We start from the raw sequence: 27,887 nt of genomic DNA, 5'->3' as shown, positions 1-27,887 counted from the left end.
TTTTGAAGTCAATCACAGGCATGTTCTTTGTGCTGGTGGGACTAACATTGTACTCGGCGAAGAAAGAATATAGAGTGTCCAAGTAAAAGTGTCGCGTTGGAAAGGCTGGCTTGAAATCAAATTTTTATTAGCAAATGGAATTCGAATTTTCAAGCCTGTAACAAAGTTTGAGTTGGAGATGGATAAATAAAATGACAAAATTTGCAGCGCTTCAGCAGCGTGTTCATTCAGCATAGGACACGGTTCTTCAGAAAAAATGGAAGAGGCCTTCGTCCTGTACTGCACATAAATATAGGTAAACAGTGATGATCATGATTCTGAAGCTGTCTTGAACATGACTTAGTTTAACTTACTGCATGCCTTACTTACATGCCTTACTGTCAATGCACGCCAACTCCCGGCACAGCTTTGCCACTTTATACTCGTTTACCCTGGATAAACATTGCATCTGTACGAAAGTTTCTCAATCATGCACTCTTGGATGTCTGTTTTTAAACTTCTCAGGCAGGCGTGTGAATAATGAAAAAAAAAAACAAAAAAAAAACGGGACGTGATAAAAAAAGTGAACTCTGAGAGCTCTCGTCATCTTGCGCACTTGGGAGGGTACGACAAAAGGACAGCACGAACAGAAATTTTATGATAGTTAATAGAACAGGGCAACACACACTCGAGCCCTCACGTGCAGAGGAAGGTCACGTCACAATACCGAACTGCACGTGCTGACTCTCTGAAGCAAGACAGCCACTGTGCTTTGTAGTAAAGTGGTAGCATGGAACTGTGCTGAGCGTAGCGATGGGGCCAAATTCAAAAATTTATATTTTGGTCAAAACAAAAGTCAAAATGAGTTAATGATGGAAATTGAATTTCAATAAGCAGGTCTATGTAATGCATTTTGCATCACATTTTTACAATGAGTACCTCATTGCGAAAATTGTGGACTAAAGTGAACCAACACCACCATTTTTTGTATGTTTAGCGTGTTATTTCAGAAAATTTTTACAGTGTATAAGCGCCTAAATTATTTTAGTGTAATATACAGCTATGGGACAATCCAGTAAAATAATTACAATTGTACTGAAGAAGAACGAGCAGTATGCACTGCTTCAAGGACGACAACGACGACGAGCTTTGTGCCTGTGTTGCCTGAGCTGTGCAACCTCTCGTTGCAGTGCTCTATGCTGTAATTAAATAAACTAGAGCACCTCTTTACATTTGGTGGACATGCTGGGCCGTTTACCAACCTGGAACTCCACAGCCGGACGCTCCCTCCCGTTTCTGCCATGCCTGAGGACGCCGCGCAGCTCGATCCTCCCCAGGCATTGCCTGTTGTCTGCTCCGGTACTCTACGCCAACGCGATCCTCCTGTCTTCAGCAGCACTGACGATCATGACGTCGAGGATTGGTTCTCCTCATACGCCCGAGTGAGTGCGCACAACAAATGGGATGACAAAGATAAACTGACTAACGTCATCTTCTATCTTTCTGGAATCGCTATCTCTGGTTCCGGAATCATGAGTCCGACCTTTCCACCTGGAGAGCATTTACTAATTGTTTCAAAGAAGTCTTCGGTCGCCCTGCTGTGCGAAAGCTTCGTGCAGAACAATGCTTGCGTGGTCGCGCTCAGCAAAAGGGTGAAAACTTCACCAGTTACATTGAAGATGTCGTTGACCTTTCTCGGCGCATTAACCCCACTATGCCAGAAAGTGAAAACATAATGTCATGAAAGGCATCGAAGATGATGCCTTCCAGATGCTCTTGGCGAAAAATCCTCGAACGGTTGACGAGGTGATCACTCTGTGCCAGAGCTACGATGAGCTCCGCAAACAACGCCTCACTACGCGCCGGGCTGCCGCGCCGGACGACACGGTTTCGGCCCTAATCGACAGTTTCAGGGCTGCTCCCGCCCACTCCTCGTTCCTCGACCAAGTCAAACAATTCGTTCGAGAGGAAGTCGCGAGTCAACTGTCACTTTTTCCTGCTATCCGGTCGTCTGAGTCTTCCTCGTCTCCGGAACTATGCCGGGTCATACACGAACAAGTCAGCGACGCACTACTTCTCGCTCATCAGCCACCTCCAAGCGCCGGTTCCGCTCACGTACGCTGCCGTCGTCGCCAGTCCAAGACTACGTGCCTAGAAGTGACTTCTGCGCGCCTCCGCAGCCCCTACGCCCGGCTCAGCACTGTGCACCCCAGCCTGGGCCCCCTGTTCACAATCCGTGGCGTACCCAAGACAATCGGCCCATCTGCTACGCGTGTGGCTTTGCTGGCCACGTGGCACGATTTTGCCGCCAGCGGGGTTGATACCCTCCCGATACTGCGAGACCACAAGGGAATGCACCTGACTCCCAGTCCCGCTATGTCCCACCTGTTCCGCACTTCGCTTCCTCGTCTCCTGCTCCTCGAAGTTTTACTCGTCGGTCTCCATCTCCCCGTCGACGTTCCCTGTCCCCCCTTGTCCGCCGCCCTTCAGCTGTGGAGGAATACTAAAAGGTGCAGTTCCGGAGGCAAGAACTGCGATCTCATCGAACTGCTCAAGCCCTCGTTTATTCCCTGCGAACGTCATTAAAGTTTATGCGGAAGGTATTGCCGTTCACACGCTTGTCGACACCGGTGCCGCGGTGTCAGTGATTGCCGACCAGCTTTGCCGTATGCTCTGAAAGGTTGCGACGCCGTTTTCCTCTATTTCGCTACATACAGCAAGCGCTGAGCCAATTTAGCCTGTAGTAACTTGCAACGTCCGTGTCGCCATACAAGACAGTTTATATCACATTTAGTTTGTTGTTCTTCCCCGCTGCTCTCATGCCATCATTCTAGGATGGGACTTCCTTTCTTCTCATCGCGCAGTTATTGATTGTGCCCGTGCAGAACTTGCGCTGACTCCATTTTGTGGAAGTCTTTCTGAAGATTTGCCTCTTCTGCTAGAGTGTTCGTCGCCGCTGACACCGATATCCCTGCTTTCTCTTCCGCTCTTGTGCCCGTTACCTGTGCTGCTTTCTACGATTCCACAGTTCTCTTCACGCCGTCGAAACTTGCTGCACGCCATCATCCCTTCTTGCTTCCATTCGCCAGAGCTCCAGCGCACTTTATGTTTTGAATCCGTTTTCATGTCTATCAAGCTTACACCATGGCGAGTGCCTCGGGTCTGCTGACGAATTTGTGACTAGCTTTCTCTACGATGTGCCTGAGGACTCGACTCCTTTTCAGGTTGACGCCATGGCTCTTCCTGTCTCTGCGTCTGAGCCAGCATGTGACAGAAGATTTGCTCGGTGTATTGATCCGAACCTCACTCCGACATCAGCACGTGCAGATCGTCGACCTCCTTACCCGATTTCGCACTTCTTTTGACCTCCAACAACAATGTTTAGGGCGTACAGCTACAGTCGTTCATCACATCGACACCGGTAGCCATGTGCCACTACGGCAGCGTCCATACCGTGTGTCCACGACGGAGCGCCGGGTCATCGACGAGCACGTAGGTGACATGCTTCAACGCGGCGTGATACAGCTGTCCCACAGTCCTTGGGCCTCTCCAGTAGTGCTGGTGAAAAAGAAAGATTGGACAATTCGTTTTTGTGTGGACTATCGACGCCTGAACAAGATAACCCGGAAAGATGTCTATCCTCTCCCCCGTATCGACGATGCACTGGACTGCCTCCAAGGCACTGAATTCTTTTCGTCCTTAGACTTACGATCTGGTTATTGGCAAGTCCCGGTGGCTGAGTCAGAACGCCCGAAAATGGCATTCGTTACGCCTGACGGCTTATATGAATTTACCGGGATGCCCTTTGGCCTGTGCAATGCACCTGCCACATTTGAAAGAATGATGGATAACATCCTCCGTGGCCTCAAATGGCAGACATGCCTTTGTTATCTCGATGACATTGTCATATTTTCCCCGGACTTTTCTTCTCACCTGCTCCGACTCAAACGCGTCCTCACTTGCCTCGCCGATGCTGGACTCCAGCTCAACATCAAGTGTCGCTTCGCCGCCCGACAGCTAGTCATCCTTGGCCACATTGTTTCGAAAGATGGTGTGCTTCCAGATCCTACCAAACTACAAGCAGTCGCCGAATTCGCACGACCAAAGACCACCAAAGAACTCCGCAGCTTCATCGGATTGTGCTCATACTTTCGCCATTTCATCCGCAACTTCGCCACCATAATAGCGCCTTTGACGCAGCTTCTCGCGAGTAACCACGACCTCTCGGCCTGGTCGCCACTTTGCGATGCCGCATTCACGACGCTGTGTCGTCTTCTAACCTCACCCCCGATTCTCCGTCATTTCTACCCAAACGCACCGACAGAAATTCACACGGATGCTAGTGGTGTCGGCATTGGCGCTGTTCTTGCACAACGAAAGACTGGCTTCGATGAATACGTCGTTGCCTACACCAGCCACGCACTGACGAAAGCGGAAGCCAGCTATTCCGTTACAGAAAAAGAATGCTTGGCTATCATTTGGGCCATAACGAAATTCCGCCCTTACCTCTACGGCCGCCCATTCGACGTAATAACTGACCATCATGCCCTCTGCTGGCTGTCGTCCTTAAGGGATCCTTCAGGTCGCCTCGCTTGATGGGTGCTCCGCCTCCAAGAATACAACATTCTAGTGCTGTACCGCTCTCGCCGTAAACATTCGGACGCGGATGTCCTGTCCCGCTCCCCTGTGTCAGGCCAGCCCAATTTTTCGAAGGTACCAATATGCGAATCCTCCCTTACTTCCACAGACATGCTTTTGGAACAGCAGAAGGATCGATGGATTGTCTCTATGCTGGCTTTTCTGTCTAACCCATCAGCGCCTTCTTCTGACCGTACACTGCGTCGCCAAGCACACCACTTCGCTGTTCGTGACGGACTCCTATACCGCCGTAACTACCTCTCGGACGGCCGCAAATGGTTACTCGTGGTCTCACGGCATCTACGTTCGGACATATGTGCAGCGTTTCACGATGACCCGCAATGCGCGCATGCAGGAGTACTAAAAATGTATGTGCGCCTGCGACTCCGTTATTACTGGCACGGAATGTACCGATTCATCCGCCGATATGTGCGCTCCTGCCTCGCTTGCCAACGCCGCAAGAATACCCCTTGTTCCTCAGCTTGCCCACTGCAACCTTTGCCTTGCCCAGGACGTGCCTTTGACCGCGTCGGAGTTTATCTTTACGGGCCCCTGCCGAGTACTTCAGACGGCAACCGCTGGGTGATTGTGGCGATAGACCATATAACGCGTTACGCGGAAACTTCGCTTTTGCCCAGCGCATCTGCGCGTGATGTTGCATGGTTCCTTCTGCGTAACATCACACTTCGCCATGGAGCCTCCAGAGAATTGCTCAGCGACAGAGGCCGTGTCTTTCTCTCTGAGGTTATAGAAGCCCTACTCAAGGAATGCCACGTAGTTCACCGCACCACTACTGCATACCACCTGCAGACTAATGGGATGGCTGAGCGCTTTAACCGTACTCTTGGCGACATGTTATCCATGTACGTCACATCTGACCAGACCAATTGGGACCGCGTTCTACCCTTCGTGACCTATGCTTATAACACCGCCACACAGACCACTACGGGATTTTCCCCATTCTTTCTTCTTTACGGACGCGAGCCTTCCTGCACAGTGGATACCATCCTCCCGTATCGCCCTGACACAACGGAGTCTGCTGCCCTGTCTGAAGCTGCTGCACACACGGAAGAGTGCCAACAGCTCGCCCGCACATTTACTACAGAAGACAAGCAGCGACAGAAGCGCCGTCGGGATATTCCCGCCTCTCCTGCACCCTATGCCCCTGACTCACTAGTCTGGCTTTGGGTTTCCGCCACCAGCCCTGGACTTTCACCCAAACTCGTTTCCAAGTACCAGGGTCCCTACCATGTGGTCAGTCAAACGTCTCCTGTGAACTACTTGATAGAACCCCTTGAGCCCCCTTCAGATAAGCGCCACTGAGGGCGTGAAATCGTGCACGTTCAGTGGCTAAAGCCTTACTCGACCCCCCTGTGCTATCCTGCCTGTAGGTCGCCGGGACGGCTCCTTTTCTCCGAGGAGATAATTGTACTAAAGAAGGAACGAGCAGTATGTACTGCTTCGAGAAAGACGACGACGACGAGCTTTGTGCCTGTGTTGCCTGAGCTGTGCAACCTCTCGCTGCAGTGCTCTACGCGGTAATTAATTAAACTAGAGCGCGCCTCTCTACACAATAAACAAATTGATCGTAGTTTCACCAGGAAAGAATAGTCAATTTGGGAAATTTTTTTGTCAGAATTCGGAACTGCTAAGAGACTTTTCTTAACAAATGTTGCCGATAAGCACCTTTACATATTGAAGACAAATTCTTGTAGGTTCAGTACGTAAAGTTAGGAAGCTTTAGGTGCTAAAATAGGTTTTTGTATTAATTTTTCTGAAGAAGCATGCTTCCCGTACCTGAAGAAATTTTGAAAGCATGTTATGTGACCAGAACATTTTTTTTTTTCAGCAAAAATGTCATGGGGAATCACTCTGAGCAAGGTAGTAAATAGCCATGATTTTTTAAATGAAAATCTGAGATAGTCGAGCGACATGTCAGCGACACTTGGCATGGAGTGACCCTTAGTGAAGGCAGCTTTGAGGTGCCATCATCCACAAATGTGGACGCCATCTTTCAGTGTTGCCTACAACACTGTTACGTTCATGACAAGAATAAAAACAATTTGCATTCACTGAACCTTATTTTAATAAATCTTATGTACAAGTATTTTTCTCCACAAGTTTCAATGTGAGAGAGCCCTTTAGAAAAAGAAGAGGTACTTACTGCTCACTGTTTCGAACATGGCAATGTTAATTTTCCTGCGCTTTTTCAATAACATCTCTCCCAGCTTCATGAAGATGTCACTCTTCTCTGTTTTAACAGTCCTAAGAGGTGTTTCCAATTGTCTTCCAAACTGCATTTTTTCATTGCACTTTTAAAATAAGATGCGCTTGTAGTTAGTGTCCGCAAATCTGGACACAGCGAGCGTCGCTCGAACTTGCTGTGACCCTCCAGATTTAAGATTCTTTGACAGGTGGCAAATCTAGCCCAACTAGACAATGAAACTGCGTGGAAGGCGCCGGCTACGGTCGGATTGGTGATCAAGTCACATGATGCACGGTCCTTTGGTCTGTTGTGCAGATTGGCCTTACGATGACCCAACAGCCGTAAAGTTGGTTTAGCCCTTCTGTATTTTGGTGAAAAACTGGGCAGAAAAACTTTCTATGCAATAAATAAGATTGATGCAAAACACAGGTCCACTATTGTACTGAGAATCTAATTGGTATTCAGAACACCAGAACGTCACTAATTCGTTAGTTTCAGAGGAAAATTTTTATTCAACAGTTCTATTGATAACAAAAAAAAAATTTTTTTTTCCAAACCTTGATATTCTAGAACTGAGCTGTAATTAGTGCTGGCATACTAAGTTGGTGTTCCCTTTAAAAAGAGTAGACCGTACTGTGTACCTTGATTTTTATGTACCTAAGTTACTGATAGCTTGCAACTTTCTTGTTATCCAGTGCTAAGAAACTACCAAGCATGTGCAGCACTGTATTTTCTTGCCTAAAATTTGTAAGCATTAAATTTTGTGAAAATTTTTCTGATGTGCGATATTCAATTTGATATTCAGCTTTTTTTTTTTTATTCGATTCGATATTAATTCGAAATCTACTATTTGGTATTTGCACACCCCTAGTTTTAATTTGCAGAAGGTACATTATAGAAGTTGTGAATTATATTGAGTCACACATTTGTTCAGAAGTCCTTGCTAAATGCTAGTAGAGTGCATCTTATTGCTTGATATATTTGGCTACTCCAGATGCTGCTGCCTTATGTATGTACCAACTCTTCCTTAGCCTGAAGAGCAGGGACATGTTGCACCTAGTGTTTTTGGCATTGAGCACTCATATATTTTGTGATGTGCTTAACTAGTGAAGCATAATTTTGTTGGTTCCAGAAATATGAAAAACATGGGATGAATGCACTGAGCTGCATTTTTGAAGAGTCTGCACAACCACAGAGGGAGTCTAGTCCAAGAGGTAGCACTACCAGCACAGAGCTGTCGGCACCTGATGAAGAGTCTTCACACCATCTCATGCCCGATCCAAATACCATCGCCAGAGCCTGGAAAAATAAATTTGCAAAAGGTCAGTGTACTTAATGGTTTCACAATATAGAAAGGTAGACTAGAAAAAAAAAAACATATTGAGAGCTGGGAACAAAAAAAATATTTTATTTAAACAAATGTGGGAACACACGAGAAGTGTAAAATTATGATACAAAAAAGGAAAAAATGAAACTTATTTGATCTTTCAAAACCTATATGGCTGCCTTGTTTGCAGTGTAGCAGACATAGCGCTGTGGTCAGTATATTTGCATAGCACATGACGTAGTAAGCAGAGATAAACTTTGGCCATGGTATCATCCATCCGGTTGATAGTGTTAGGTGTCACCTGCACAGATCAGGCAAAATAAACGGGACTTACTACGGCTCACTCATAAAATAATTTTTTACTTGTGGCTCAATTGGACTCGCTTACCGAAGTTCTCAGCCAGTTTCATGCGGACTCAGATTTACCAAAATTTATTCAGCTGAGCTCACTCAGACTCGCGAGTCGGTCTGAGTCTGATTGAGTAGACACATGCGAGTCTTTATTACACATGTGATTCCACATTTTTTCGAGTTCACGAGACTACATTTGAAGCTGAATCTAGGTGACCCCAATGAATCTGAGTCTATGTATTCATGAGTTGTGGCCGTTCAATCCAGTAAGCATGAGTGAGGGCATGTGAACACAGACTTATGTCCTTTGTTTCAAAGTTTGAAGATGTAAGCTGTAAGGTGGCCAGTTCTGTAGCCAAGTTCTTGTAAAGTGTACTTTATCAACTAGACTTGTATTTCGTGTGCTCCCTACGCCTACGTTGTGGAAGTATTTCCAAGCACACTTTTTCTCCAGCAGGCACCATTTGTGCTTTCTCTTATGCAGCCTTTGCGCTGATGGGAAAAGGTAGGAAAACAAAACTAACGAAAGCTCTCACTGCCTATGCGAGCGCCAACCGTCCCCTCACTCATACACATGCACACATACCCAAGTACTATCACCAAATATGTCACGCCTACTGGCTTATTGTTTGTAACTGGCAATGCTTGCTTTTTCTCTCCCACGAACCTCTCTGTCATTTAAAGGACACTAAAGGCAGATATTAAGTCAGCGTGGATTGTTAAAATACCATCACAGAAACCTCGCAGCGCTTGTTTCGTGCCAAGAGTAGACTTAGCTTAAGAGAAAATGACGTCTGAACGGTCCGCGTACCTCTAGCGCAATTCAAATCCCCTGCCCCCAAGCAGGGAGTCGTAACGTTGCATACGCCATCATCTCTCTTTACTGCTGTCTGTGGGTAAAACCGCGCCCGACAGAAAGTGCTATGGTTTTTTGCAAAAAGCGCAAACGCGTGGCAATGGAGAAACCGAGCCATGGAGTTGTATTTGCCGGTGCAGCTGTTCTTGGTCAAGTGGCATGAACCGTTTGGGCATCCCACGATATCACATGGACGGGGCATTTTCTGCTACTTGCAGTTTCTGTTACTTTCGCAAGCCAGCAAAACCAGTGCAGTACTGCGCAATAACGAAACTACTGATACGTGAAAGTACGAGTGGCGCAGAATCATTTGAAAGTCAAAACCTTTTGAACGCACATCGTTCTCAAGTGTCACATCAATTAGTTTTTTTTTTTTCTAAAAATCGAATAGAACTGGTCAAGTATCATTTTCTTCTGTCTTCTATTGCAATGCAATAATCTTTTTATTATGAGTGGTTGAGTACTAGTCACGGAATTGCAATGGGGAGTGCCTACGTCATCGGGCTAGTAACCTCAATTTCTTAATTACTAAAGCACTGTTTGCGATAATATTGATGCCTTAGATGTTCTCGAGCATTAATCTATCACTTTAGCTTGAATTAATATTTTCCATTATAAGTCCCTTTAAGGGTATCGAACCGAAAAAAGTACCTGTTTGGTCTTGTTAAACATACTCCAAGTTCTTTCTGGTTCATTTCGGAAACTTAGCCAGGCTCACTCAGACTCGCGTGTTGATCTGTATCTAAGTGAGTCTGCATGAGTTGACTCATGAGTGAATTTGCCGACCTGTGGTCATTTGTATAGTAGCGATTCGAGCAGCAGCCTCGTAGTCACCTTTTCTTCTTTTACGATAATTGAAACGTCCCAGTTGATGACATGATTGCCCATGAGCATGTACTCTGCAAGTCCATTGGACACATGACGACCCCTTTTTGACATCACGTTTGTTCTCTTTAAACCATTGTGCGAAATCTACAGTTTGTAACAGAAGTAACAGAAGTTGTAGTCCTTGCAGGGTATTATGTAAACAACTCCCTTTTTGACATCACGTTTGTTCTCTTTAAACCATTGTGCAAAATTTACAGTTTGTAACAGAAGCAACAGAAGTTGTAGTCCTTGCAGGGTATTATGTAAACAACTCCCGAGAAATTGTTGTCTGCTAGGCAGTCTTTTACATTCACAATGTAAAGCTTATTAGATTGCATGTGTGCGAAACAGAAGTCATACTTTGAAAACACATTAAATAATGCGTCATTTATGGAGGGAACGTATGATGGGACAGATAGCTGAATCGGACCGCAGATGAGCGGGATGTGTCTGAGCTTCAACGAATTGCGCTGCTAAGCTCTTCCACGCTGTTCGCGTGTGTTGCTTAATTCAGTGGCACTGAGCCACGTCATGCTTGTCCGCAGACTGAATCGGTAATCTGTTCCTCTGTGTGAAACTCTGTGTGAAACTCATCTTTTGGCTTAAGGTCTAGCACATGGTTTTCAATTTTGGTGATATTAAAAAGCAAGGCAAATGTTTCCAGGTAGTTCTCGGCTAATGAGTTTCAGCTCTTCTTGCCTTGTTTCTTGATTGTACGCATCGCAAGGGTTACACAACAGACGTCTTCTGCACAACTGGTTTACAGATCACACAGTCAAGATTGGGGCTAGTATGAGTTTTCTTCCAGTAAACGGTAATGAACAGACTGCTGTCAGAATGGCACATAAGCACATCGAGAAAGGGCATTTTCCCATCATCTTCTAGTTGACTGGCGAACTGTGAACGAATGTCACGTGTACAAGTGCAATCATGTGGTCAAATGGGATAACATATCAGTTATCGCAAAAGAAAATACTGTGACAGCGTGGCTTCTGCTCATGTCAATACTAATACAGGTGGCGCCTAAAGCTATCAACTGGATGAATGGTACCATGCCCCAGGTTTATTTCCGATCACAGTGTCACATGCTATGCATATAAACTGACCACACATTATGCCCACTGCATTGTGAACAACAAACCTGTATGAGTTCTGAAACATAGAATAATAATTTTGACTTGGTCAGTGACCTTAACTTTTTTCATTTTTTATAACACGTTATCTGACCAGACCAGCTTTTGTCGAAGCCATGGAATATATCTGCTACTATAAGGCATCTCGTCGAGAATCTGTTCCAAAGAAAAGTTTTCGAATGCATCTTGTGTGAACGAAGTTATTGGCTATCAGATTCTGCCATTACCACACCCTGCCAGCATTCCCCTCCTTTTTATCATTCAAACTGCACTTGAAGCTGGGGCACCATGCCCATGTGAAATGATGCCTGCCGTGCTATGCCCATCATCAGAATGAGCTTTGGACCAGGTGTGGGGCTTCAGGGTAAGGTGTCTGGTACCGTCTAGCTGAGGTCTAAGGAGACATGTAGCTCGTCCCCACTCCACAACAAACACACGCCCCCACACAAAAGCCGACCCTGTCAGTACCAGGCAGTAGCTGCCAGTATGCGAGTGCAAAATCGAAATTTTTTAATCCTACTGTGACAAAGTGCATTCATCTACCTGTACGGTTGGAGCTACTGTGAACAGCTAGGACATACAACAGAACTATAACTTCCACAAAAATGAAACTACCTTTATGTTTATGACAATGCAACAGAACACAGAAAAGAAAAATGTGCAAAGGAGCTTTCAGGCTTTATAAAAGGAAATATTGTCTAGTTATTGCTATCCTATAAAAAAAGCAAAAGCCTGAACATTTGGCCGTCTCAACTGGGTGAAGTCTGAACATGGGACATTTAGTAAACAGTAGGGACTGTCCCGCTAAATTTGAGATAGTTGCCAACTCTATCCTCGGGCAGTGTTCGTACGTGCGGCGCACGGCATAATCTAAGCCGCATACACAAGCCGCACGCTCCGTGTGGCGCCGACACCAGCAGTTGTGGGGAATGTATGCTATCCAAAATAATGCTGGAATGGTGTCTCCTGTGATTGTACAGGCAAATGGCCCAAGTCGAACATGAATTGGAGTTGGAGGTCCAAGGGGTCCCCACACAGTATGACCATGAGATTGTGCTGTGAAACCCGGCATCACTCCACCTGATAGGCTATACAGTCTAGTCCCGCTACAACGAAATTCACGGGACACGCGAAAAATATTGTTGTGGCGGAACTTCGTTGACGCGAAATTAGTATGTGTATACGTACTCCAAACGGCAAAGTCACAAATGAAACCGAAACCATCGTCCGGGAAATCTTCGCAATGGCTTAGGATCAAAGGTTGAGAGGTACCGAAGGTGGTCAATAAAGTGTCAACTTCACGATAGAATGCATTTCGCGTCGCTTTTACAGCATTTTTCGTACATTGTGGCCGACGCCTAACCCAACGCGCATGCCCTGTCGATTGCAAAACACTCATTTTGTGGTGCATGCACCACTGCAATGAAGCAGTCTGAATTATCACAATTTCACTGCATATTCATGACAGTCAGCAAGCTTGGCAAGCTTGCGCTTACCGGAAGTTTTATTTCCAGAAGTCAGTCAGCCTGGATTTCTTACGCTTCACAGCAAGCAAAGGCGTTACGCGAGTCTTACAGTCCATTAAAAGAGCCATCACAATGTCATTGTCGTGGGCTCTGATAACTTTTCTGATGAGGTCAAAAGGATCCATTACTTTCAAAGCAGTTGCCGGAATCAGTGTGTCTAACGGATTGTCATTTTCCCCAGACGACGAGGCATCTTGTTGACAACAGCGGCTGCTGCGCCACCGTGCGGGCGCCGTATCTTGAAAGTGATCTGCAACGTGCACAAAGTGCGCGCCCGTGCGGGCCTCATCTTCAAAGCGATCTGCGATGTGGGCAAAGTTCAACTAGTGCCGGTAGAGTCGTGTGCACTGTACTTTTGACAATTAGTTTCCATTGACGCGAGAGACGGCGCGGAGGTCAATTCACTTGCTGCTATTGCCACGCCCCCTTACTCCACCGTGTTGGCAGCGAGTGTCTGCGGTCATCGCGCGAAATGTGTTCATGTTTACCTGATCGCGCTTGACACCGTGCTTGGTAATTTAGTTAATAAGAGAATGTTTACGCATTTATACGGCCGATAAAACTAATACCCTTAGTTCGTACAGCTGTCTACTAATCTGCTACCGCAATCGATGCTTCACCTTTCGGGCGAAACTGCAAAATGTTTTCCTTCCGCTTTCTGCCTCGGCGATCATATGCGCCTCTTCCACGAGAGAGAGAGAGAGAAATTACGTTTACGCTTCTTCGTTGGCATAGCCATTTCGACCGGACACACACCACAGAGAAAACGGCAACGATTGTGGTGATCCCGTGCAGGCTCGCGCATGCGCGTGATGACCACGCATAGCTATGGATTGCAGTGGCTCAAATTGGTACTTTGAATTTGATTTCATTCGTGAAAACCTCGTTCAAGCAGACATACAATCATCACAGCTTTGGAAGGGCCTTCTAATTTTACTACTCGGCAGTTCCAATTTCAGTTCAGTCCCAGTTTTGTTCTCGAAAAGTTTGTTGAAGCAGAAATAACGAATAAAACACCTTTGTTATGAAGATACTTTTTTTTTATTACTTTCTATGGGCAGCTGATGGGGAATCGGAAAATCTTTGATGTGGCGGAAATTTCGTTGTAGCGGCGTTCGTTGTAGGGGGATTCGACTGTAGTGTCAATTCGGTGGGATCATTTCTCTGCTTTTGCTTTTGCTGGGGAAGCACTGCTTAGTCATGGTTTCAAAAGAGATCCAACCATCAGTCACTGTGTTCAGAAGTCTGGAAGTGCACTCATAGAATAATAACTTAATAAGGATATGCAGATGTTGAAAGAAAAAAACCGGCAGCATTTTGTACAAAACTGAAGACTTCCTGCTCTGAGTACAGGAGCAACACTAAGCTTAGATATTCATGGCATTATTGTCTAGTGACTAACCCTTTATTGACAAGTGTTGCCTACGAGCAACATACCATGAAAAAATTTTTCTTCCCATGAAGTTTTGGTATTGAGTACGAAGTTTGTGGCTAAAGGTCTTGGTTAACACTGAATGACAGGCTGTGAGCGTCATTTGCTGGTATAGGGTAGGAACAGAGGACGAGAAAAAAAGCGTTTGCCACGTGACTCAGTTTCTTTTCACAGCACTGTCAGGAGAGGTAGACCGATCTAAGATGTTCGGCAGCAGGAGTGTCACAGACGTTATGTAAAGCAAGCGAAATGTACCCCTATGGTTCACATATGACGAGAGCTGTCTGTACAAATTCCAAACGAAGCCATAGGTGGCTTGGGCTGAAGCCCACTTCCAGTTTTCTGCCTGGTGTTTCCCCTTTATTGCTGAAAAAATGCCCGCAAAATATTTTTTCTTTTAATTGGTTATGCTTATTCTCTAAGTATTTTGCACATCTAAATAGCAAATGCACATTTTTTCGGGGTATTTAATGTGTTGTCATTAAATGGCTAAGCATGTTTATTTGATATGTTTAGTCATAGCCTCCTCGATAACTCTGTGCCTGTCAAACGGCGCTCGATCGGCCGTCGCTTTTCCCTCTCCCTATTGGTCGTTTCTACCGAGAGATGGCGCCACCGACGTAGACTAGCTCATGACTCCTGCCGCGTGCCCGCGTCTCCGTCTCTCCGTTACCTCCGCTGGGATCGCAAGTCGCGTGCATTGTTTTTGTCGAGTTTTCTCGTGCATTACGGTCAAACCTAGCAGCGTTGGTACGGTCCACAAATTTTAAACTTTCTTGGGTGATCGTGGACTTCAGCTTAACGCTGAGCGACTGTGATTGCTAGATGCTTTTGACGTGCGATCACGTCAAAAAAAAAAAAAAGACATTCGAAGAGGCCACGCTGGTTCACAGACATCATGTGTGGGTGAAGCACCGTGAACTTCTTCATGTGGATACATGTAACTTCGAGCAATGCATATAATGACAAAGCATATAGTGACAGAAGCGCCCTCGGGATTTTGTATGTCTGAACTGGTATGCATCTCGGTATTTTGTATGTCTGAGCTGCATGCATCGTTCAACAAAGCGTTTGCAATAAAATATTTGCTCGCATCTTGCTTATTCAAGGCATGCGGCGCTTTTTCTAGGTCCTTAAATACTTGTTTCTATTTTTCCTGGTCGCCAAGGCGGAGGTAGCAAGGACGTGGTAGAAAGTGCAAAGGTTTCTGGGTATGAATATTCACATCGGCCACAACGCTCATCTGATGCAAAAGAACTTGGGGAAAACTTGTCTGAAAGTCGTAAAAATAGTATGCTACTAACGTGCGCCTAAAGTCCCTAGATATTTTTTTTGCTTTAAAATCTAGAGACTTTACGTGCGCCGAGGCCCGAAGGACGGCTCACTATAAGAATGAAGGTAGAAGAAGAATATAAGAAGGACGGCTCATTATAGAGCAGCGTCGCAAGAAGTTTTTGACAAGATAGAGCTGTAAGAACGCTTGGCGACTTGCATACTTTCTGCACTTTACTACGGTAACTAAGGGCGTATTAACCACAATGAACAAATTCGCGTGTTTTTTTTTTTTTTTTGTGCTACGTGCGATGCGCATTTCGCTTTGACGTTACAGTTGCTGCAACCGCGCTCGCACTTTCACAGACTGTATTTGAGACACTACTATGGTGCTCTACAGCGTTATAAACAAGGCTCTGGTCACCCAGTGGATCGTTGTGCCACCATCGCAGCAATTAAAACAGTCGGCGTCGCGCCCGCCGCGCAGACGGGAGACGCGGCGGCACTCTACATCAGTGGCGTCCTCAGCGAAATGAGCGGCGGCAGTTTGCAACTCTGCTGACGGCGCCTCCCTATTGTTGTCTCGGCGTCTTGACAGGCACAGAGTTTATCGAGGAGGCTATGGTTTGGTAAGCTCAACAAAATTGTAGGGCTCCTTCAATTTTACTGCTTGTGAAAATTATGGCAGGAGCTTATATGTTTTTGTGCCTTTATCAGTAAATAATAAGGAGTGCAATAAGTCTTTTGGTGATGGCATCGGAGAGCTGTGGCACCTCGCATGCCGGCATGAACCTCAATGAGAGTAGCTTGTGAGCCCTTAAGCATGCTCCTATTTGTCTAATGGAGTGTGCTACAGGGAAGAGGTGCCTTAGAAACCCAGCTTTTTACTAAAGCTATGATTATGTACCATTTGGGGCACAAAGTTTAAAATGCTTGCAAAGGAAATGGTTATGTGCAAAAACAAAAAACACGGACACAGAAGTAGACGAGGACGAGCGCAACAGGAATTGCGCTTGTCCCCGTCTACTTCTGTGTCCGTGTTTTTTGTTTTTGCGCATAACCATTTCCTTTGCAAGTATGAACCAACTCGCCCAGCAGAAAGTTTTACTTTGAAATGCTGCGGAGACCATTCTTGACAATACTTCCAGCAGAAGTGTGAATTTCTAGACTCTCACAAGTACCATAAAACAAAAAAGTGGTTAAAATTGAAGGAGTAGCTTTCAAGCCAAACACTAGATGGTGTCATTTGTTGAAAGGCAGCCAAGTGAATATTTGGCAAGGCATAGAACCATTAACCGGATTGACTGACAAAGCAATGGACATTAATTGTGGCTCACAGGGAAGGTCACAAGGATGTTGTACTTTTGGACAGCATGTATTTATTCTTATTCTGCAGGAATCAAACTCGTAGCAAAAGCTCCATGATTTTCTCCTGCACTGCACTTTGGTGCATTTTGTTTACACTATCAATACACAGGGTGGCTTTCTATGCAAATTTTTTATAAGAAAGCTTTGACCGTAGCCTTTGCAGAGGAGTTCCTAGGCGAGCTGGACATACTTCCCTGCTAATAATGCGAGTTTCAGAAGAATAATTAACAACTTATTTGTTATATAACTGATTATATAATTAATAAGTATATAACTTATTTATTAGCGCCTTGGGGGCAGCTGTTCATATTGAAAATTTGGGGCAGTAATATTTCAATGCACCCACATTTTTTTTGATCTTGAAAAAAATGGCACCTGTTTCAAGATAATCACCATAGAATTTCAGCACTCAATCCAGGCAAAATTGAAACCGAGCTGCTACATCAGACGGAAAAGCCATGTGAAGAAGTGTGTGATGAAATTTGATTGATGGAATGTTGCGGCAATTACTGACACGGCATGTCGCAACAAATGCTTGCTGGGTAAAATGTGCCGTATCAGTAATGGTTGAGACTGGCTGCGACATTTAGTTTTAAACTTTGTCACACATTTCATTACAAGGTGTTTCCATCTGATGTGATAGTGGAACAGCCCTTTCTGCGCTCCCGGCCCACTTAGTTTCGCTATTGCCTAGAATTAGCGTTGTACAGTCGAATCCCCCTACAACGAATGCTGCTACAATAAAATTTTCGCCACAACGAAGATTTTCCGATACCCCGTCAGCTGCCCATAGAAAGTAATACAAAAAAGTCTCTCCATAACGACGGCGTTTTATTCGGTATTTCCGCTTCAATGCGCATTTCGAGAACGAAACTGGGACTGAATTGAAATTGGAACTGCCGAGTAGTTAAATTAGAAGGCCCTTCCAAAGCTGTGACAATCGTATGTCCGCTCATTGGCACCGACTGCAGGGGGCCTCCGGGGCTCAAGCCCCCTCCGGAGTTTTCGCAGGGGGGGGGGGGGGCAGAGCTCCTCCCCCTTGCGATCCGTAGCCTAACCCCCCACCCCTAAATTGTCATTACCTGAGTTCTGTTACCCACATAATTCGAGTATTCTTTTGCGTTGCCTCTACCTTTTCACTTTTGCTGTGGCTAAAGGCTTACGGCATCATTGTTGGCACGGACGTGCACGGCTTTTAATTCATACTTTTGGTTTATTTCTGCAAATCCTGACAATAGGAGGACAAGCACATTAGAAGCACCAGCGGCGGCTACCTCATGTGTGTTTCCTCACTTCAACATATTTTTTTAAATTTCCGCTGAGAACACCATGCACAGACACAATATATTTAAATATATACGCAGGAAAAAGTTTATTATATTTTTAAAGAGAAGGAGGGAGCCAACTAAATGGATAGCTTATGCCTAGAGAATGAATATGTTGATGTAGGTTCACCTCACTTCAAATTACTTTGCATGCTTTTTGACCCTGAAAAAAACCTGCAGACTTCAGTCATCCCTTCGGCAGAGTCTTCTATCAACGGCGTGTGAAAAGCACGCTAGTATTATGTGTCTCAATATTGATTCTCTTTCCAGTAGGCGATGCTTAAGACTGGCGACAAAAAAAAAAAAAAAAAAAAACTCTTCTAATTATATATAACTTTTACACATTAGGATGGAAACATCGCCTCTTGCATGCAGAGGCCATACTAAATACGGGGTGTTTCAGCAAACACTTTCAAAAAATTTTTAAACGTTGCCTGTGGCAGATAGCACAATTCTAGTTCATGAGCTGTTCTACTCGAAGAGGCGGACATTACTTGCACTAAAAATTGAAATGCATAATAGACAAATTAATAAAGAAACAATTAAGTTTTTAGCTAATTATCTTATGACCCATGTTGCAATTTACAAATTCCAGCTGTCGAGTTCAGATCAACTTGGAACTAATTCTCAGGCTGACAACAGTGTCGAGATATTAATTCCCGAACATTACGGAGAGATGCATTGGCGTTTCAGTTACTTTTGTGCTTACCCGCCATGGTTGCTTAGTGGCTATGGTGTTGGACTGCTAAGCATGAGGTCGCGGGATCAAGTCACGGCTGTGGCTGTATTTTGATGGGGGCGAAATGCTAGAACACCCGTATACTTAGATTTAGGTGCACGTTAAGGAACCCCAGGTGGTCTAAATAATTCCAGAGTCCTCCACTACGGTGTGCCTCATATCAGGTCATGGTTTTGGCACGAAAAAACCCATAATTTATATATCTATTCATACTTTTGTGCTTCAATGCATAAAACAGTGTTTTGTTAAGAAAGTGACTAGCATGCCTATACATTTCTCCGCAAAATTAGAGAATTAATATCTCGACACTGGTGTCATCCTGAGAATTAGTTCCAAGTGAATCCGAACTCCATGGCTAGAATTTGTAAATTGCATAGCGGGTCATAAGGTAATTAGCTAAAAACCTAATTGGTTTGTGAATTAGTCGATTATGCATTTCAATTTTTTGTGCAAGTAATGTTTGCCTCTTCGAGTAGACGAGCTGATGAACTAAAATTGTGCTATCTGCCACAGGCTACCTTTAAAAAATTTTGAAAGTGTTCGCTGAAACACCTTGTATATAGAATTCACTGAGTAACTGAAATGATGCCAAGCCGGATTCACTCGAAATTAGAATAAATAGAAGTCTAGAAGTCATGCGCAGCAGCGCTTATGCTCGGACTCAAAGTACTAAAACAAACAAAAAAAAAGAGTACAGTTTGGCCGGGAAGGCGAAGAAGTATTAGTAATAGCGAAGTAGAAGACAATTACGAGAAGGAAGATTCGTACTGTGCAAATCCATGTAAGAATCGCACCCGTGTAAGGGCACCCCCAACTTGACAGCCAATATTAAAATAAAAAAAAAGACACCCAGCTGAGAAGTAATCACCTTCCGTGCGCTGATTTTGATCGGGCTCAACAGCGAATTGTTGCGCTTTCTCGCGTCACTACTGGATGTCGAGAGGAGGCGATCGCGGAGGTTTACGGCGGATGTCATACTCGTAGTTCAAAAAATGAGGTCAAATGGCCCGGTCCCATGAAAGGCCCGTCACAATCGGGACAAAAAAGTGCGGCCCTTACATGAGTCTATGCATTAGTTATAGTGGCCATATAAATTGTAGTAAACGTTAACCAAAAATTAAAATAGCAAGCATACTGTAATACACGGACCATATAAACCTGTAAATACCTCACTGGATGACCTTGAGCACTCGCTTTCACAATGCAAGCATTATGAAGAACGCCGGCAGCAGAGGCGAATGGTTCGTACAGCCGCACGATTCACCGCAACTCCGAAAATTAGATTCATCATCATTATCTGCCCATCTTTATGTCCACTACAGACGGCCTCTGTCAGTGATCTGCAATGACCTCTGTCTCTTAACTCTGCAACACTAGGGGCACAAAAAGACAGCCCGGCAAGGAAGACAGCGCGCATGAAGTTAGCAGCCATCCCTGCTCGCCCTTTATCATTGCACCCACAAATGATTACGAACAATTAGATATGGCATGCGGGCCGCATAAATGTCAGCCGAGCACAGTCATTCACAGCTACGGCAGCGCTAGAGGAAAAGACGCGTGCTCTCCTTCCCATCTACGTTTGATTACGTGACCTACAACTGACCTGAATATTGAGCACGTGGGAAGATAATGCCCATCAAGCCGCCATCCTTTTCGGCTCACTGTTACGTGCTTTTTCCCGTACCCACAGTGTACGGGTCGCTCATTTATATGGTTTTTGGATTTAATACGGAACATCACGGTGACGCCAAGAGCAAAAATTTGCCTGGAGTGTCGATATAATGGCTTTTGCCAGAAAGAGAGAAATATAAAATAGTTAGCAAAGGGTATAATATATATATAATATATATATTATAATATAATAATATATAATAATAATAATAATAAAAATATAATATATATATATATATATATATATATATATACACACACACACACACACAGGTAGGTTTTGGAAAGCTGCTCAGGCCCTGCCCCCCCCCCCCCCCCCCCCTCTGGAAAAATGAAAACTTTCTGCCTATGTGTCTGCTTGAATGAGGTTTTTGCGAACGAAATCAAGTTCAAAGTACCGATTTACGCCACTGCAATCCACAGCCATGCGTGTTCGTCACGCACCTGCGCGAGACTGCACCATGCACGGGATACAAACAATCGCTGCCGTTTTCTGTGGTGTGCGTGTCCGGTCGCAATGGCTACGCCAATGAAGAACTGTAAATTTCTCTCTATTGAGAAGGCACATATGATCGCCGAGGCAGAAAGCGGAAGGAAAAAAAAAATCGCAGTTTTGCCTGAAAGGCGAAGCATCGATTGCGATAGCAGTTTCGTAGAAAGCTATACGAACTAACGATCGTAGTTTTATCGGCCGTATAAACTCGTAAACATTCGCTTACTAACTAAATTACCGAGCACAGTGTCACGCGCGCACAGGTAAACATGAACACATCTCGCTCGATGACCGTGGAAACTGTCTCAACACGCTGGAATAAGGCACGGCAATAGCAGCGAGCGAATTGACCTCCGTGCTGTCTCTCGCTTCAACGCGAACTAAATGTCGAAAGCACAGCGCACACGACTGTACCAACACTAGTTGCACTTTGCCCACATCGCTGACCGCTTTGAAGATGAGGTCCGTGCGGGCGCGCAGTTTGTGCACGGCGCAGATTGCTTTCAAGATACGGCGGTCGCGCCGCAGCCACTGTTGTCAACATGATGCCAACATCTCGTCGTCTGGGGAAAATGACAACCCGCTAGACAGACTGACTCTGCTGACTGCTCTGAAAGTAATGGATCCTTCTGACCTCATCTTAAAAGTTATCAGAGCCCACGACAATGACATATTGCAATGGTTCTTTTAACGGACTGTGAGACTCTCGTAACCGCTTCGCTTGCTGGGAAGTGAAATAAATCCAGGCTGACCTACTGCTGGAAATAAAACTTCCGCTAAGCGCAAGCTAGCCTAATTTGCCGACTTCGTCATAAATATGCAATGAAATTGTGATAGTTCAAACCGCTTGATTTGAATTATGCTTTGAATTTGAAGTGGCTGCAGAATCATGCTGAGAAAGAACAGCGACACCCGCAGTACTGCCGCAACCTCTTCCAACAGCTGGTGGGTGACGTGAGGGCTAGAGCCAAAAAGCGGGGCCCGTCTGAGCGGAAGGAGTGCTAGGAAAGGCTAGATGGGAGGAGCCATTTCATCTACAAGCTCCCAGGCCGAAATAGCAAAGACTGCTGTTTTTAGCGACCGAAAAACAAACGGAGGCAGGAGGGAAACTGTGTTTTTCTGCAAAACCTGCAGTAACAACCCTGGCCTGCCCCCAGAAAAATGCTTCGAGCGGTATCACATGCTGCTTAAATATCGGTAGAGAAGTTGCCTGCAGAATGCAAAATAAAAAATAAATATCCTATGAGTTTTTCGTCCAGTTTGTGATTTTCATCGCGGCGCTATAAACTGGCAAAATAGTTTCGGACCGGGACAGCCGGAAAGTGGGTAAACGTTTCGGACCGCAAAGGGTAAAAAAAAAATTTCATTTATGAATTTATGCGTTTATATAATGTATTTCGATGACCTAGCCGGTAAGTGACATGGAAATACGAACAGCATTAAAAATGGGGCCAAACAAAAACAAGACAGTGCACTATCGTGTGTCTTCTTGTTCGCAGGCCAGACTTGTGGAGATAATCTTGTGGAGACTTGTGGCCATACAGGTGGAGATAATCGTCGTTTTCCAGCCATATCTTATAGTGAATGGTACGCCACGGCTATGTACGGAAGAGGGCGGGCACCATTTTGCAAGTTGCCTATCACTAAATCGCGCTTTCAGCATTATGAGAATGAAGATAACGAAAAATACAGGAATGAAGCTTTGCGCTAGAACTTCGATATCAAGTTTCACTCAATTTCGGTGAGCTGATGTCCAACTTGTTTGAAGAGATCTTTGGAAGTAACTTGCGATCATGGTATTGTCATCTCGCGGCTTGCCGCAAAATGAGTGTTTCGCGATTGACTGGGCACGCGCATTGAGTTAGGCATCGGCCGCAATGTACGAAAAATGCTGTAACAGCGGCGCGAAATGCATTCTCCCGTGAAATTGACACTTTATTGACCGCCTTCGGTATGTCTCAACCTTTGCCCCCATGACATCGCGAAGATTGCCCAGACGATGGTTTCGGTTTCATTCGCGGTTTTGTCGTTTGGCGTACGTATATACTATGTACTAATTTCATGTCAAAGAAGTTCCTCCACAATGAAATTTTTCTCGTGTCCCGTGAATTTCATTGTAGCGGGACTCGACTGTAGTTCTTTGATGAATATCTCTAATTAGGTGCGATTTTCAAGATCTACAAAAAAAAGGGTGCTTTAAAATAAAACTGCCTTCAAGTCTGCCATATAAACAATTACCCACAAGGTTCTGATAAAAAGTTATTCAACATATTTTCGTTAGTTTTCTGCAACTTTGAAACGTTATTAGTGGCGAAGTACGGGGTGCACGAGGTATTTGAGAACACAATGTTGGCTTCAGGCAGAGAGCCAGCAAAAATAGACATATTTTCACCAAACCTTGGGAAATACTTCTTATGTGGTTTATTTCCACAATTACTCAATGAATCCGCCATCCGCAGAAATAACCCATTCAACTCGGCTTCGAAAACGGCTGCATGCACGATCAGGTGATCGTTAGAGATGTTGGCCATTGAGTCAGCAATGGCGGCTTTCAGTGAGTCTTTTGTATTATGTGGCTGTTTGTTGGCCTCTCTCTTAACAACACTCCAGACATAGTAGTCGAGCAGATTTAAATCTGGAGAACTAGGAGGCCACAAGTTGGGAGTGACGTGGTTGTAGAAGTTGTCAGCCAGCCACTCCTGGGTGACGCATGTGGTGCAGGCGGGAGCCGAATCTTGCTGAAAGACATAAGGTCTTCCTTTCGAAACAGTCTCTATCCAGAGCTTCACAACAGTGGCAAGCACCTCCACGTACGCTGCAGCATTCACGTGGAGTCCTTCTGCAAAGAAAGTGTGGTGGCATGACGTCACCCTCGTTGCTCGCGACGGCTAACACCGTCCCAGACGACGGCAATTTTGTGTGCATCACTGTAGGCACCTCATCAGCGCTTGTGCAAAGCCACCTGTCATTACGGTGGTTAACTTTTTGGTCTTGGTCAAAGTTCTTTTCATCTGAACAAAACAAACAAGAAAACAGAGCATTCCAGGCTCCTCAGGTCTCTTCAGCTTGCTTAGCAAGCGCTTGGACCGGAGCAGACGATTCTCCCGAGTTTTATCGGACATGAATTGCCCCGTCCTCCTGGCATATGAATTGTACATCAAGTGCTCGTGCACAGCGAGCCTGACAGTCGACTCTGCGACTTGGAGCTCCTTTGCAATGGCCCGCATTTACTTCCCTGGGTTGTCGCTCACGATGACTTGCAGCCGCTGGAGAAAATCAGGGGTTCTTACGACGTCTGATCGCTGACTGTGCTTTTTCCTTTTCGCCACAGGTGCCACGTCACCGCCAGAACACATCAGTTCTGTCCGCACCTTGTAAACGAAAAAAGTTCGCTACGTTTAGAAAGATGGCAATTTACAAGTCTCTGTGGTGTGCGGCCAGGGCGACGAGGACTGCATGGCATTTCATTTCCTGCATCAACCTGTATGCTTCCATCTTTGAAGAAACAGCACAGTATGAATGATAAGGGGTCAACCAACAAGAAGCCGCATGCCTAGATAGATGTGATGAGCCTGCTGGTGTCTATGGCGCTAAGGAATAGTGCTCTCAAATACCTCGCGCACCTGGTATGTCCACCTTGCCTAGGAACTCTTCTGCAAAAATGCCACTTTGGCTACGCTCATAGCATTTTTATAAAAAATGTGTATGGTCTTAAAAAAGCACCCTGTATAGGTTTATTGCTCTTGGGCATGTTAACTGCTGTCAGCATTGGGGTGTTGGATTGCCAGGAGCTTCACTAAGTGTAAATGAACACATTTTTGGATGGGATGGTAGCTTCAGTTGAGATTCAGTCATACTATGTATGGTGTTGCTGCTACTTCAGCAGTTATGATTATCACAAATGTTACTTTTGTAGTGCACCTATGTTTGCTGTGTAGTTTTTGTCAGTAAGAGCTGAGAATTGAGTTTCGGAAAGATGTTGCAACTCACATCACATGTATTTGTTTCTTTTCAACATGTGTGGTGGCACAGCATTTCTTACCAGCACACGACTAGGAGATGAGCTTTCCCTGCCAAGTATCAACCTAAGTACAGTGGCCACTTCAGGTGCTCTCACTCCAGGAAAAGTGTTGGCTCACCAGACTCAGTCAGGTGAATTATTATTGCTATTAAATAATCGTGAATGAATGCAAGAATGAAAGAATAGGCTATGAAAAAAGGATTCTTGAAGGAAAGCTTTACAGTGTCCTTTAAGATAGCCTGTATCTATTCATATACGAAGTAGGCACAGCGTGCTTGCAACAGTCTATAGTTTCAGTTTGTGCTGCTTTTGCTGGGCTCATTCAGCATTATTGCAATTGCATCACTGTGTGATCCATTGTTCCACATCTATTTGAATGGCTCACAGGCAAATGCTCCAGAATTAATGGTCTTCTCCCATTGATTAACACTTACCGTATTCACACAAATATAATGTGTACCTTTATTTTAAAAAAGAAGGGTTTGAAAATTGGCTGCAAGTCACAATCATATATCAAATTTGCACTGCATTTGCGCCGTTGGCAACTTCCCATTGTCAGCTGTCAGACACAGCATCATCACGATCACGAGAGGGCGGCAGAGCATGTTTTCGTGTGGGTTCATTTTGTACTTGACTAGTACTATCACTTTTGGAGATAGCATCACATTCGCGAGATTTCTCGCGACTCTGCACTGGATGCGCTGGCGTATATGGCCACCAGTGTTTCTGGTGCTGTGCCAAGCTGACTGTCTGCACAGAGGGCCAGGAACTCTATCGATCACATATTTCGACAAGTCCGATACAGAGTCACGTAAAAAGTCATGAAAGTGGTAGTATCTCCATAAAAGTGATTGTTTGAGAATACCGCCAGTCAATTCCATGAGCGATCAAAACAGGTTGTATATTTGACATTTTAGAGCGCAGCTCTTAGGCGCCCATTCCTGCGGCGAGCATCAGCGTAACTGAGCGAACGAGCGCAGCGAAGGATGAAAGAGCGAACGCGGAGCGCATCGGGGCATGAAAGACGCGAGGAAGAGGGTGCAGCGGAACCATTATGCGGAAAGCGGAGGAGGAGGGTATGGCAAAAGCATGAGAAGAAAAGTGTAGTGCTTCGATGATGGCTATGAGATGGTGCCAGAGTAGTGCGCGTCGTCTGGGAGGTCTGTCTGTGCCGGCTGGTGTGAATCGCGCCCATGCGTCAGCCACGCACTGGCTCTCGCGATCTCCAGATTAGTGAGGCAGTCGTGCCACACTTCGCTCCGTTTGCAGTGTGCTGCACGAGACAGATTGTCCACGCCAGCTAATATATTGCGAAATGAAAACATGTATAGAGCTGCGCTCAAATTTCGCATTAGGGAGTATCATAATCGATAGCAGTTAAATGACACTTCATGCGTATTGTTGCCATCGGCGTTGCTGTCGCTGTGATGTTCCATATAAAGTTCAAGGGTGATAACATCGTCGCCGCGCGCCGTATGCTGTATGTGTGAGTGAAAGCGCGAGGGGAACCAACAATCGCGGCTCAATCTGGCGCGCCAGAGTTGAAAGCTGACGAAAACGCACTGTCTTCCGTCGTGCGAAAGGCCGTGGGTGGGTGGCCATTGTTTTTTGGCAGCAACTACATATTTCGCGACTATGGGGAAGGGGAACCGATGATCGCGGCTCAATCTCGCGCACGCAGGGAGGAAAGTGGGGAGGCAGCGCGGGAGGGAGGGGGGCGGCGTTCTATTCCAGCACCAACTGCGTACTTTGCGCGGTCGCGCGCACCTTGTTTTGAAAGTGATCTGTCGATGGATCATACCTTTGTGCATGCTGTGTTCTCACCGTTCAGTTTGCGTTGAAGTAATAGACAGCACGAAGGACACTTCGCTCGCTGCTGCTGCCTCACTTTGTCGTGCCAGCGTTTTGACAGCGAGTGTTTGCGCTCATACAGTGTGATGTGTTCATGTTTGCCTGCGCTCGCTGCCACCATGCTTGTTAATTTAGTTAGTAAGTGAATGTTTCCAAGTTTATACGGCCGATAAAACTACTATCCTTAGTTCGTATAGCTGTCTACTAATTTGCTATTGCAATTGATGCTTTGGCTTCCGGGCCAAACTGCGACTTTTTTATTTTTCTGATAATTTTGCACATTACGCACATGTGACTGAATAGTGCTAAAGTCCTACTTGTTTTTGAAGAAAGCTATTAGCCATCATCAAAATCATCTAAGGTCATCGGGCGACGACGACAGTTTTACAAAATTTGCTTTTTATTAAATTCGTGACAATGCTTAAGGTCACGCAAGTAAAATATAGCAAATATCTTTACTTCCAGTGCAAATAGAAGTAAAGGGGAAGTAGCTCACGGCATTTTCTGGATTTGAAAACAATAACTTATAGCTTTTTTTTTTTTTTCATTCTCGGAACACTATAGTATTCAAATGTGCTCATCATTTGGACTCTGTTCCTTCTTCTCTGTACATCCCAGCTTGTTGCGACAGGCCTTTAGGTGGATAACGAACCTGTGCATTTTTATTCTTTTACTAGTTATTAAAGTAACATTTTTTTACTCAAATCATGAAAATTAAAAAAACATTACATTATTGAAAAATGTCTATAGTCCCGCCCAAATTGTTCTCTAAGGACTGGAATATTATGAAAAAACATGCTGCATTATTTTTATTGACAAAGTTACAATTGTT

At 45.1% G+C, this 27,887-nt stretch overlaps 1 protein-coding gene across 1 annotated transcript in view; it reads left to right on the top strand.

Moving 5' to 3' along the window:
- LOC119434944 (centrosome-associated protein 350-like) overlaps positions 1-27,887 on the top strand; it is a 194,607-nt gene that overhangs the window by 84,780 nt on the left and 81,940 nt on the right. Inside the window, exons 17-18 of the mRNA XM_049673160.1 lie at positions 7,956-8,145; positions 25,216-25,335. Of these exons, the coding sequence (XP_049529117.1) occupies positions 7,956-8,145; positions 25,216-25,335 (310 nt within the window). The remainder of the gene's footprint in view (positions 1-7,955; positions 8,146-25,215; positions 25,336-27,887) is intronic.

The sequence above is a fragment of the Dermacentor silvarum genome, chromosome 1 (assembly GCF_013339745.2).
Source record: "Dermacentor silvarum isolate Dsil-2018 chromosome 1, BIME_Dsil_1.4, whole genome shotgun sequence".
Classification (NCBI taxonomy): domain Eukaryota; kingdom Metazoa; phylum Arthropoda; class Arachnida; order Ixodida; family Ixodidae; genus Dermacentor; species Dermacentor silvarum.
This window is presented reverse-complemented; position numbering and strand designations above follow the sequence as displayed.